The 14,116-nt window shown below is 44.3% G+C and overlaps 1 protein-coding gene across 1 annotated transcript in view; it reads left to right on the forward strand.

Moving 5' to 3' along the window:
* The first annotated feature begins 6,270 nt into the window (after positions 1–6,270).
* CLSTN1 (calsyntenin 1) overlaps positions 6,271–14,116 on the forward strand; it is a 141,029-nt gene continuing 133,183 nt past the window's right edge. Inside the window, exon 1 of the mRNA XM_078607761.1 lies at positions 6,271–6,646. Within this exon, the coding sequence (XP_078463887.1) occupies positions 6,574–6,646 (73 nt within the window). The 5' untranslated portion in view covers positions 6,271–6,573. The remainder of the gene's footprint in view (positions 6,647–14,116) is intronic.

Consider the following 14,116-nt stretch of genomic DNA (forward strand, 5'->3'; position numbering starts at 1 on the left):
TTTGTTCAAGCAAGCAAAACTAGACTGGCTTCGACCTTATGGGTTTCATCGGCAGAACCACACTTATTGAACTAATGCTTCTGGATTGCCGTATGTTCTTTGACAGGAGCACTAAGTATGAAAGATGGCACCCCGTTATTTCATTCTCGTTATGTATTCATGCAAAGCTGTGCGCGAACGCTAATTGAGTGTGCACGTGTAGATTGTCAATGCACTGCTGGATGAGAGCCTCCCCACGCTATTTGTCCGGAAGATTTTACCACTCTGGTCAGTGTGGTGAAGTTGAAGGCTGGGAGCATGGGTGTTGGAGAACAGTACAGGACAACTGGATTTTACTGCAATACCCTCAGCTGCCACGGGGTGCGTGATGCTTAGCAGTCTAATTATTCCATTCAGATGTCTCCGGTTCGATTTCCCAGCGCGGCAGTTAAACAATGGTGGGTGTTCCTTAATTATCCCCACCTCTGTCTGTCCCGCACTATAAATTGTACCACCAATTATTATAATTTTAATTTATAACACCAATTAATCGTTCAGATGAAGGTTGCGTATGCTGCGGTAAACCGTAGCTACTTCCACCACCTCCGACTAGCACGGTTGGTTACGTACGGTGCAATAGAAGTTAACCGATTTCAACTATTTTTTTTTATTTTACCAGGTAAATATCTCTTTTTCAGAAGCGACCCGTCCACAAATGATAGCGCAATGAAGTGGTTTATCACGTGGAAATGTATAGCAGCCAAATACTCCAAACACACGTTGTTGATTCGAAATGTGGAGGGGGACACCCTGGAGAGGAATCCACGCGACCGCGGGGGGAGAGACATACAAACTTCAAATATGCAAGCGTCAGGATCGGCATCGAACCCATGACCTCCTGTATACCAGGATAGGTAGTTAACATCTCGCCACAGTTCAACATAGCACATCCATCGTTCAATATGTTCTCTACAGGTCCCTCCACTGGAGGCCCTTGCGCTTTGAAGTGGCGTTAACGAGCACTTGCAGGGCTGCAACCTTTACCTTATTTATCCTCTGCTGGAAACGTAGCCCCCCCCCCTCCCCCACGCCCGCCGATTGCTGATTGATTGTCTGTGATGTCAATTAAACATTTATTTGTGAGCTCGAGCCAATCAGGCGTGCGACGTCATTCCCAATTCTGGCGAGTTGGCCGCTTGGTTTCCAGCACTTGTCGACAAATGGGGAGTGATGTGGACTGTGTAAGAGCATTGAGCAAGGTTTGCCCCGTGTCTGCCGAGTGAAAGGTAAGGCGCGCCGGTGTCGCAGCCGTATCAACTGTACTTCACAATTATTGGCAGTGGCTTAAGCCGCATTGAAGTGTCTCAGTTAATTAGCTGATCCATTACACAAAGTGAATGAAGCTGTGACCCCCCCCCCTCCGGTTGCGCAACTTGAATACAGAAGCGGTTGAGGTCACGTGGGTAAAATCCACGTGTGCACAGACTCGGATGTGCCGCGGGATGGATAGATGGGGGGGCCCTGGCTTATCTTATTTGTGTTCTTTTACTGCCGCTTCGTTCCACATTTGGCTTTCTACGAAACTGGTTTCTGCATAAAAATTTCCCAGCGTCGGAAATTTGGCTCGCTTCGTTGTTTTTTCCCCATTGTGAATGGCGTTTAGTGGGAATCAGAACACTTCATCAGAGGAACATACGTCGGTTAATGGCACCATTCAAAATTGTAAATACAAGTGTGGGATCTTGACAATACGTGGCTAGAAGGGATGACCCAGAATAATGACGGACTGACAGCCAAAAAATGTCACGCGTGTGTCAAGCACGTCAATGACCCGTTCTAATCTAAAATAGAAACAAAATATCAACATATCCACTTGCACTTGAAATTAATATCGTCTGCCAATGTCGGGTGTGTTAACTGGGAGCAACGCCACAGCGTTGACCAGAGGGGGGCATCGTCAGTGAAATGAATGGCCCAACATCATGCATCATGCAATAAGCAACGCAGGGCCTACATATAAGAGCAATATCTTGATTTGAGGCTTTCGTGACGGCAGTAATTCATACTCTGGTTCTTTCGGTGAATTCACGTAGATGGAAAATAAAAAATAAATAAAATTAAAATAATAGATCACGACGTTTCGATCGCAACAACAATTTTATTTATTTTTTTATTTTTCATCTACGTGACTTTACCGAAAGAACCAAAGAGTATAAAAGAGAACAATGCATGGAAAAAATATACAGTGCCGCAGTTCCACGTGGACCACGGCAGACACACGGGAGGCGGACAAAGATAGACACAACCCTCTCGAGAGGATATTGGGAACATTGCGCGCTTGCGATTACATTGAGAGAGAGAGACGAGGAACGCGTGGATGAGAGAACATACGCAGGTTAGTGGCCTCATCATTCAAGCCATGTTCAGAAAAGTTGGGCTTGGGCAGGACACGTCATGATGAGACGGGACGATGACCAGCGGTCAAGAATAATGACCGAGAGAATGGGGACGCGTCCCGGAGAGGACGTTCGCTGAAGATGTGGAGCGATGAGATTCACTCGTTTTCCCCGTTGCATGTGTGTTGAACTTCTTGCACTACCGCACACAGCCAACCGTGCTATATTGGAGGTGCGGGCGGAGCACAACAAACCAAAAAACAAAAAAGCACTTCCTAAACAAATGAGTTTTCAATCCAGATTTAAATGTGCATAGCTCCAGTGGCTTCCCACCTGATCGTTGCATTGCAGAACCGTGCGAGATGACCGTTTGTTGAGGCTTTCATTCAGCAGTGGATTTCTAATAGCTGATGATATGATTTTTTTTTTTCGTGGAGAGATATTGCAGTGATTAAGCGCACTGCATTATGAATCCTGCGACCTGAATTCAATTGCCGTCCACGGCTAACATCTGTGGTGTGTGATATCTCCTCTGGCCGTGGTGGTGAATTATGGTCATATCTACATGATTAACACAGCGTGAGGAAGTCTCCAGCAGTGGATTTATATAGGCTGTAAATGCTCAATTCCAATACACATTGTTATTGATACACAATATCATTATTGTGTGTGAGGGTCGTTCTAAATTAGTTCTTAGACTATATAGACCATTCAATTTATAATAAGGTTGTACATTTTTGAATACGTTTGTTTATTGCATTTCGTGTATTTTACCCTCAACTTTGTATTTCTTAAATCCTACGACATCTACTTTACATATTCTTAGGTTTTTTTCGGTAAAGTCACGTAGGTAAAATGTTTTAATTAAAATTAATAAAAGTAAAATAAAAAAATAAAAATCACGACGTTTCGGAGGCAACACAAGCTTCTGTCTTCAGGTGGAACCGTCACAGCACGATTGCTGTATCAAGTGACTTTACCAAAAAACCTAAGAATATGAATCCTTGCAGTCACGAAAGCTTCAAATCTAGAATCTACTTTACATAATCTAACATATAACTCCAGAGGCAAATTATAGTATAAATTTGACATATTTGTGTAGCATTAACTAATTAAAAACATAATTATAAATCACCCAGAAACCTTTGTCAATACACAGCTGGATGAAGACCTCCCCATGCGGATTCGGTTGTGAGAGGGATATTTGACCATACTTCCCCACGCCGGTCATTGCGGGTTTTCCGCACAATCCGGTAGGTCGCGCCCTCCCGAAAGAGTATCGCATTTCTCTGGTCATATTTGTTTTACTTATTTACGAAACTATATTTAGACCAAGTGGCTGTGACGTTTCCGCGTGTTTAAAATTGGACGCCGGTGTAATAAGGCAATCGTAAATTAATAATAGACTGCCAAAGCGAGGAGAGGACATATCGAAATGGATTGAGCAATGAAAAAAATCCCATTGACCTAAAAAAAGCCCTTTAAGCCTAAAGCTAACTACAGTTTTCACACGTACCGCTCTCTTGGTCAAGCTATATTTACATCTGTCTTGAAAACCAACCTCTTTAAAACTGGCCTTTAAGGCCCCCCTCCACATCGTACTGGCCGTTTCCCCTTTGCAGGTTCTATGTTTCGTTTCTGCTTTCCACACCACGAGGCGAAATTTGGGGGTCTACAGATGAAATGAGCCTCACGAATGTAAAATAGTATTACGAATCCACTTCTGGATGAGGGGCCTCCCTACACCATGCCGGTCGTGAGAGCGAGCTACTTGAGACTTCAAGCTAAGCCAGTACGGGGTTTGAAGGCGGATTTGACTTCACAGCGGCTTTTGCCAGGGTAACTACACCGCCGAACTACTTACGTACACAACAATTGCCCTATTTGCGCACTCGAATACGATTTGAGAGTGTAGGGTTACTACATTGTTATACGGATGAGCCTCTTGAATGTGCGGACACGAGTGATGCTCACGTGGACTTACTTGTACGCTGGATTATGACAAATACAATGCATTGCCTTTTTTTTTACTTAAGATCGGGAAGGGTCCTGAGGAAACACATGAATGAGATGGAGGGATTATAATATAAGATCCTCCGCATGAATAGCGACGGCTTAGGAAGACCTCGCATGGAAGTACATTGATCGTGGCTGATGATGACGACGACGACGAAGTCGAAGAGCTTATTGTGACTTGAGAAGCCTGTTTTTTCAGGATGGTCATGGCTAAACATAAACACGGAGACACAGCCAACAGGGTGGATACTTATACTCTTAGTTCTTTCGGTAAAGTCACGTAGGTAAAAAATGAAATTAAAATTAATTAAAATAAAACAATAAAATCACGACGTTTCGGAGGCAACACAGGTCTCCGTCATCAGGTGGGACCGTCACAGCCAGATTTGCTGCATCAAGCTGTGACGGTCCCACCTGATGATGGAGACTTGTGTTGCCTCCGAAACGTCGTGATTTTTATAATTTTATTTTTATTAATTTTAATTTCATTTTTTACCTACGTGACTTTACCGAAAGAACTAAGAGTATGAATCATTGCAGTCACGAAAGCTTCAAATCTAGGGTGGATACTCTCTTCCAGTTTCAATAAGGAAGGTGGCCATGGGACATTGAACGTTAATCTCTCTTGCTGCTTGCATTTTCTCAGCTTTAAAAAAAAGGTCTCTCCATCTGGGAGTGGGATTGACCACGACTAAAAGATGATGATGAAAATGTGCCTACTAATTACCAATTGGTTAGACATTGTAACGTAATACTGTAACGGTGATTGTAAACTCTGCATCAGGATTGCATTGTAGGCCTAATGTTTTATTTTTCCGCCGTAAATGTGTTTTGCTTAAAGGGTTTATACTTAAATACATGGTAAAAAAACACATTTATAGCTAGAATTTAAGTGGTTAATTAATTTCTGTTACCCCCCCCCCCCCACTATCCCCCCACTCTTTTACCCACAAATAATAAGTACCGTTCAGTAGTGAATAATACGCGCACATTTGCAAGCGGGTGGTCCTACCGATGCATTTGTATTTAATGTGAAGAAAAAAATCCATTTCTTATTTTCCCCGTACATGTGCAGTTTAATCATGACTAATTTGCGTTTCACTTCCTTATCGTCCAAAAAACGCTTTTCTCAAATTTAATTGCAGTTTCGTGCCAAACTGCAGTACTTTGAGCCCATTGGTCGCCTCGCATTTGCTCCCTGGAATTCGCTTTTTAAATCCTTTATATTAAGTTCACTTGCTTGCTTGCTTAGGGCCGTGCAAATCTTTCGGTCGTTTTTTAACCCACTTCCCGTGATACAATCGAGCTGACATTTTCCACACAGACTCGTTGTGCGTGACAATTAATGTTCGTGAACATTTTTTTTCCAAAATTTTACACTTTTTAGGACAAAAATATTATATTTAATTACCAATTGCTTAATGCTGCCATGCAATCATCTGACCCATAGGTGGCAGCTATGTCAAGCCAGAGGACGAGAGGACTAGCCGCCACGCATATAAAGGATTTATAGTGAAAAACTTTGTTTTTACGGGTTATACTTGTTTATCTTTCGACCCCTGTCTCTCCCCCTGGCCCTTCCCCGCAACAACAAAGGAAAAAAAAATCCCCCCAAAAACGTCCCATAAAAAAAATCTCTCCAAAAATCATGAAACGAAAGTCCCGTCAATGCACGAATGCATTGCATCACTTTCTCGAAATGCATGGGGGAGTTATAGTTGGGGTGGGGGGGTTGTGAGAACGGCCGCTCGCATTTGCCTCCTGACGCCACCGCACAGCCCACGCGCGCACACACAGGAGCCCGCTGTGTGACGTCGGCTCGCGTGTTGAGAGCTCCGTGAATAAAACCACCCACCCCCCAGCCACTGCTATTGGTTGGCAGGCAACACGACCGCGCTCTTCTACCTCCCCACCCCCACGACTCCTCTCTTACGCCTGAATCCCACGGCGTTAAGACGCCAGCCCACAGCTCTTCTCTCACGCCACCGCGACGCATCTCGACATTCTCCGCGGCTGGCGTTGCTTGCGACTGGAGCGCGTTCTTATTTTTTGTATTATTATATCGTCCAGTGATTTCTCCGGGAGAACGGTGCTTGCACCCCCCCCCCTCTATCTCCCCCTCCTCCAATCGTTTACATTTTTAAAAGAAGGTGATTCGTGACAAGACCCTTCTTGCTCCAGCATGAGTCCGTGCCGGCGAGCTGCGCTGGGCATCGTGCTGGCTTGCCTCTTCTGCGTAACCAGCGCCAGAAAGGGTAAGGGGAGCTTATCTGCAGTAGGGATGAGAGCGAGAGAGAGAGATCGTGTGTTGGTGCCTTGCGGGAGGATGATGATGATGAGGATGATGATGATGAAGGCGCTTTCTCGTTCGGCTTGTTGATTGCTGTACGCGGGTGTGATGTGCGGTCCGTGCGTCATCCCAGCGAGAGGGGATTTAACCACAGCCCTGTTTAATTCATTGGCAGACGATTCATAGCCGCGTTCCGGTCGCAACTGATCAAACGGGCACTAGAGTGCTGGTCATCGTCATGACCATCGGCTGCCATGGTCGTTCCACTGCTGGATGAAGGCCTCTCCAAGCCGTTGCAGCCTCGCACGACGCTGCGAGCTTATTGACAGTGTACAGTAAATCCATCAAAGCACTTGCGCATCGACTGATTTCATCGCTTCATCTCTTTGGTGATCTTGCTAGACTACTACGACTAATAATTACCGTAGTATGAGAAAAATATAATCAAAGCGATGGTCGTTTTATCAGCAATGGGAAGGAGCATTGGTAGTAAATGTTTGATTGATGCTACGAAATCTTTCGCTGTCCGAACTGAGAGGTGGGGAACCCGCTGTAATTCATATCTGCCCTTGATGTGCTTGAATGCGCTGGACAATTAAAGTCCCTGTGGAATTGAGGCGAGCACAATGTGACCCCCATCTCCCTCCTCCTAGCCCCATTCAAACGTGATGGGGGTACAACTGGGCTAAACATTGTGCGTGTTGATGTTTTTTTGTATATCCTTTCCAGCATCGCGACAATGCCGATTGCGTTCGCGTACAAACCACTAACGTGGAAATTCACCCCGACCCCCAATAACAAACAATTCACTGTTTCATAATTATCAACATCGCTGCGTGCAAATGTGCGATGCTTGCGCTCGCGAGATGTGAATCTGAGTGCCTGGTTGGCACTACGCGGCGTTGATTTAGTGACGCGTGTAAAACGGTCGTTTAGAATTTAAATTGCAGCGAATGTTTATTGTCGATTCCTTTCGCGTTGCATTTCGCCTTCAAAACCCCCAAGTACATGAGTGCGCATAACGAGACACACGCACTACATTTTGTGTATAGCGTTCGTGGTAACGTAACTGATTGCCGATTCTGCAATATTACAGAATAAATCGTGATTTTATTTTATTATAAGCCACTGTAAAAAAAATACGGAAAATTGATTTCTGGTTTCCCCATCCTTTTCAAGGACATTGAGCCGCATTAATAATCAATTTAATCCAACCTCAACCAGACGACGAATGTATATGCGTAAGAAGTGTACATACTTGCTGGGAATGCTGTAATGCATTCCTATATTTCCCCACGTTTCCAAAACATAAAAAAATGTTCGCTGTGTGCAACCAACGAGCTCCGCTTTTTTTTAAACGGTATAGCAACGAACCCAATGTGCAGATGGTGACGTTGGACAAAAAAGAGAGAGAAAGAGATGTGCTGGAATCCTTTGTTCACGGATTAGGATGTCCTCGAGACACAATAGCTCAATGGCTTTGCTTTGTGCCAGTGCGGGTTGGACCAATTCAGCCCGCCCACCACTCTCGATCCGTCTCTCTCCATCCCACCCACCCCCCCGAGTTGCCTGGCCAACCTCGACTCATTGCGTCCCTTGATCGTCCTTGCTCCGTGCATGCCTCTGCTGTACCAAACTGTGTGTGCCTGGCTCGCTTCACACACACGCACACTCTCTCGCTGCGATCACCTTTGCGCGATTGTCGTTATTACTACAGCACGTGTATGGTATTATTATCTCGTGCCAGAAAGCATCTTTCACAGGATGCGTGTCATCGTCACCATCGTCGTCATCAATGGCCACGATCAATCCACTGCTGGATGAAGGCCTGCCACACACCTTGTTGGCCATGTGGGTTGTATGACCTTGCTTCATTAGGCACGCAGGTCGGTATGGGTTAGTAATTGCGGGGGGAAGCGACCAGCACCAGTTAGGATATGACTCACCACTGATGTTGGCCGTGGCTTGGAATCAAGTTCAGGTAGCTGGCTGGCTTTATACCGCAGTGTGCTACCCACTGCGCCATCACTATCCCAATTAATGCTGTATCATCATCAGCTGTGGTATAAACCACTGCTGGATGAACGCCACCCTAAGCCGTCGTCATCTCGCACGAACCTGCGACGCATCGAACCCAGGCACCACAACTGCGCGTTCCGTTCCTTCGCTGTGACTCCGTCATGAATCTTTGACCATCATCCCTTCTTCCAGCGATGTCGTTTCTTAGCCGTTTGAATGATGCCATTAATCTGCATATTGCCGCGTCTCATCCATGTTGTTCGTCTTTTCTGCATCGCGATGTCATCGCGAGCGTGTAGGGATAAACCATTTGCGATGTTCCGCATATCCTCCAGAGAGGTTTGTCTATCTTTGTCACCCTGCCGTCGTGTGCTCGCGTGGTCCATATGCTCATGCGGTACTGTATTTATTTTCCATGCATGTGCCTCTCTTGTGTACGCCCTGTGGTTCGTGTCATGCTCCACGATGTTGTGCCATTCATTCACTGACAATGCCCCCCCACCGCCCCCTGTTGTTAGTGCCGTAGCTTTCTTTGGCCCCAGTTAAAACACCCAATGCTCGGGGTTTTCTCTTTTCACTGCAGGTGGAAATGGTGGTGTTGATATTTTGTTGATATTTTCTGCTACGCGCGTCCATTGTAGCCTCTGCGACACGGCCCAGTTGCAAGGGTGTGTTTGGTAATCCTTCCACGTGTTACGTGATCCATGGGAGGCCGTGTCATTGCATACGAGTAATAACACTCCGCACTCTGATGGCCAGTATACATGTGCCTGGAGGCTCAGCGGTAGAGCGAGTAGCACATTCGGAAGGTTTGCGAGTTCAAATGCCCGTCGGGGGAGTTCACTCGAACCATCATCCCTCCTGGTGCCAACACAATTAATGTCACTTGGGGGAGGGGGGGGGTCAACAGAAAATTAAACTACAACAATTTTTATATTCTTTGGTTCTTTCGGTGAAGTCACGTAGACAGAAACATTATAAATCAAGTGAATGAAAATAAAAATGATATTATTAATAACCAGGCTACAGTCTACATTATAGACTGACAGTACATTCACTCCGATTAAGAACCAGGCAACAGTATATATTTTATATTTTTTATTCACTTTATTTATTATTATTTTTCTATCTACGTGACTTTACCGAACGAACCAAAGAATATGAATTCCTGAAATCACGAAAGTTAAGTAAAAAAAACATTTTTTACCAGGCGAGACCCACTGAGCTAAACAGCTCTTTTTTGCAGAAGCGACCTGGCCACGAATGATAGCTCCACTAAGAGTGGCTCATCATCGCGTGGAAATGTATAGCAGCCAAATACTCTAAATGCACGTTTCTAAATGTGGCGAGGGAAAACCGGAGGACCCTGAGAAAGTCCACACTACGGCGAGATAGACACGCAAACTCCAAATATACAACAGACGTCGGGGTCGGAATCGAACCCACTGCCTCCTCCTGCTGCATACCAGGCGAGGTAGTTAACACCTCGCCACCTTTGTCCTGTTGAGAGACTCGCCCCCGCCATTGGAATGTGGAATTTCCACCGCCGTTTCAGGACTGTGAACCGGAGATGAGAACCGCCTCGATTCTCATTTGAACAGGAAATCCCGTAGACTTGAGACATGAGTAACTGTTAAACGCTTCTTTTTTTTGTTAAGTGCCCTCTACCTTGTAATGTCTCCGGTGTTACCGACACGGGAATTTTCGTAGCGTGCGTCGCGCGTGCGTGTGTGTACGCCCCTACAGAACAAGTGACGAGGATTATAACGTACGCGCCTTAGCCTTTAGCGATCCGCAAGTCCAGGCAATGGTGTGCGTTTGTAAAAAAAAAGAGATACATTTGCATTGCTGGTTGAGTGGCATTCATGTTGAGACATGGCTAACAGAACAGCCAAGCAGGCAGGCACTTGGAATGAGTATTATTCTTAGGTTTTTTCGGTAAAGTCACGTAGGTAAAAACATTAAAATTAATAAAAGTAAAATAAAATAAATGAATAAAAAGTGTGCTGTACTTGGCCCTTCCGCCCTCTCCAACCATTATATAAACGGAGTGGTAGCTCCTGCAATCTCTCATTTACTTGATACAGCTGTCGTGGCTGTGACGGTTCCACCTGAAGACGGAAGCTTGTGTTGCCTCCGAAACGTCGTGATTTTTATTTTATTTTACTTTTATTAATTTAAATGTTTTACCTACGTGACTTTACCGAAAAAACCTAAGAATATGAATCCTTGCAGTCACGAAAGCTTCAAATCTAGAACTTGGAATGAGGTTGTATAAAGCTTAAGCCAGTCATGAGGGGTCTGATGATTCACTCCCTTGGCGATTAGATCAACTGTCACGATTCGAATGATTTTATTATTGTGGTCTCATAATAATATTGTGGTCTCATTTGTATATTTCCCTGGATTTGTATTCTGACTTGTATAGTTGTTTTATTCCATAAGCTTAAGCGTAACATTTGAAGCCTTGGTCATCCCCAGAAGCTAAATGACGGAGGCCCATGCCCTGCCCATCATGAGTGTTTTTTAGGCCATACTTCCCCATGCTGGTCAGTGTGGGATCGTGGTCTTGGCTAACATAATTTCCCATTGATGTTAACCATGGCCAGGAATCGAACTTGGATCGCCGAGCTTTGTAGCGCGTTTCGCTAACCACTGCACCACCACGCCTCGCCACATAATTTCCATATACTTTGCATACCTTAAAAACACACGTAGATTCTTACACATGCGATTGAATGCATGTATCGTGAGCCTTGTATATTACTCAACTGATTACTGAATTGTTGTTACGCTCCTCATGGGCCATACGTTTTGGAAGCGACAAAATCCACATGCTCATGATCTGTGCCACGGGATGCCTTTGTGTGTTTAGTTTGTTGTCCTTCCCCCACACCTCCGATTTAGCACGGTTGGCTACGTATGGTGTGAAAGAAGTTCAACAAACATCCAAGATTGTGGAGGCCGTGCTACCTGTGCCACGTATTTATTCAGCTCGTATTACTTGCCAGGCGCGAGTAAGACGGCCCTTGTGGAAAACAACATTGGCTATGTTAAAAATATATATATTTAGCACACCTTTGGGAGGTCGGGGAGGAATGGAACATACTGAAAGGATGTTGATGTCCACCTGCACACGCGCAATGACGTTCCTTACAGCCCCATCACAGTTGTTAAATGTTAGGTTATAATTTTTAATTAAGTACTGGAACAACACAAAGCGCGGGTGTCAACATGAGGATTGATCATTATCAACGACGTGGGCATTGGTGGTGGTGATGATGATGAAATGCCGTATTTAAATTTTAATTATCGTAAGTGGATTTGCGAATAAATTAAGCAAAAAAAAATCGAATTCATAATTATGGATTTTGTGTGTGCGCAGTCCATTGCCCACGGGGCTGAGACTCTCTCAGTGTCTTACACACAACAGACTGGTTGAATCACAGGTGTCTGAAATCTGGATGAGAACTCCAGAGGATCTCAACGGCGCTGGCTTTGTCTCGGACCCCCCCCCAGCCACCTCCAGAACTGCCGATTTAAAAAAAAGTTTTTCCAACGGGGCTTAAGACAACTATTGCAAACCAGTGTTGCTTCATACTGATTGCTTTTAAGTAAACATTATACAGCACACGTGCAATAGGTATACAGTTCATTTTCGTAAACATATGATGAATAATCCTTGCAGGGCATGTAAAAATTAACCCGTAAAAACAAAGTTTTTCACTATAAATCCTCTATATGCGTGGCATCGGTTTTATTTTATTATTCATTTCTGTTTTTCTTGAGTAAGAGTTTCATTTTTATCACATTGGTATTTTAAATTAAATATGAATTTTTTTTTCTTCCTAAGAAGTGGAAAATGTTGGAAATTTGTTTTCACGAAAATAAATTGTCACGCACAACGAGTCTGTGTGCAAAATGTCAGCTCCATTGGATCACGGGAAGTGGGTTAAAAAACGACCGAAAGATTTGCACGGTCGTAAGCGCGCAAGCAAGTGAACTTAATATAAAGGATTTTAAAAGGTGTGCCCCTCTACTGTGTGGGTATCCGTCCAGGTGGCTCAGCGACGGAGCATGTGGCTCGCAATCGCAAGGTTTGCAAGTTCAAATCCTGGTCGATGGGTCATTTAAAACGAGTACCACTTGGTGAGGAATTCGACCTATAAATAGACCTACCCCCACCATAGGACTGTCGAATTTCCACCACTGGCTCATCAACATAAACAGGAGTTGAGCACCGCCCCCCAATGCTCATTTGAGCGTTGACTTCATAATAATATATAGATAGTTATTTCAGTTCGAGTGATATTTGACCAAAGCTCTTTGCAGGACGTAACAATAGGTGGTGTGCCTTCTAGTGTAGACAAGGAGGTCGATTGAAGTGACTTCAGACGTAATTCTATACCATCATCGACGGAGCTGTTGGCTGGCAGAGTTGGTGCACTTCTGGATGTGAGAGTTCTGAATGGATCGTTTCGTCTCGTAACGTGACACCAATGGCACACTTGGGATAGAATTTTAAAACCGTGTGCGTTAGAAATATTCAACAAGCTGTGAAAGATAAGTAAAAAATTGTAAAAGTTACGAAAAAACCACTGGCGATCACTGGACAGTTGCTAACTGAAGTTTAAGAAATGTTCATGTCATTGCAGATATATTGTATATTATACCACGAGATCACATCTCACTCAGGGCATCTAGCCTGCTTGGTAAAGTAATGGTTTTGCACAGGATTTCCATATTTGCCTGTCTGGATTCATGTATAAGAAAGAAGGGCCTGTCTAAAAAAAAAAGATCAAATGTAAAACATCTTATGCAACAGAAAGTGCAGGTTGCGTATAATTCGGCTTCTACGGAAGAAAGGTCATTTTTCGCGCGTTTGTTCGACGGGAAAACAAAGAAACTAAAAGTGTCTTGAAAATGAACACTTTTCAATACATTCATGATCGAGACGACTCTTTCGTATTTTGTGAAGTTATGAAAGGCCGGTGGACTTGGGTTGGGAAAACATGCACTGCTCAATTGTCTATGCATAACAAATAAGTTTGCATCCATCAAATAATGATTTTTTCAAACAAGTGCAATTTTGTAAAAAGTAATTACTATTACGTAAGATATTATTGTGGAAGTTATTAAAGAAAACGAATTGTGTTTTCCCCCCTTCATTTCTTCTCTGAAGTTGGCAAATCCCAATCGTTAAGTTCGCAGCTGAAAACAATAGCAAGCAAACTCCACTATCACAATAACCCCCTCCTTTAAACGTCTCTTATTCCAGCAGCTGTCATTCACTTGGGCCTGGTCAATGGGGAGAGCTCATTGGAAAGCCATTGGGCAAATCGGCCCATGTTGGCACGACCTTTACAAGTAAACAAAGGGCAGCTGTCACTCCTGTTTGCCCTGACCAGTGGAGCAA

The sequence above is a fragment of the Lampetra planeri genome, chromosome 28, assembly GCF_965212315.1.
Source record: "Lampetra planeri chromosome 28, kcLamPlan1.2.h2, whole genome shotgun sequence".
NCBI lineage: Eukaryota > Metazoa > Chordata > Hyperoartia > Petromyzontiformes > Petromyzontidae > Lampetra > Lampetra planeri.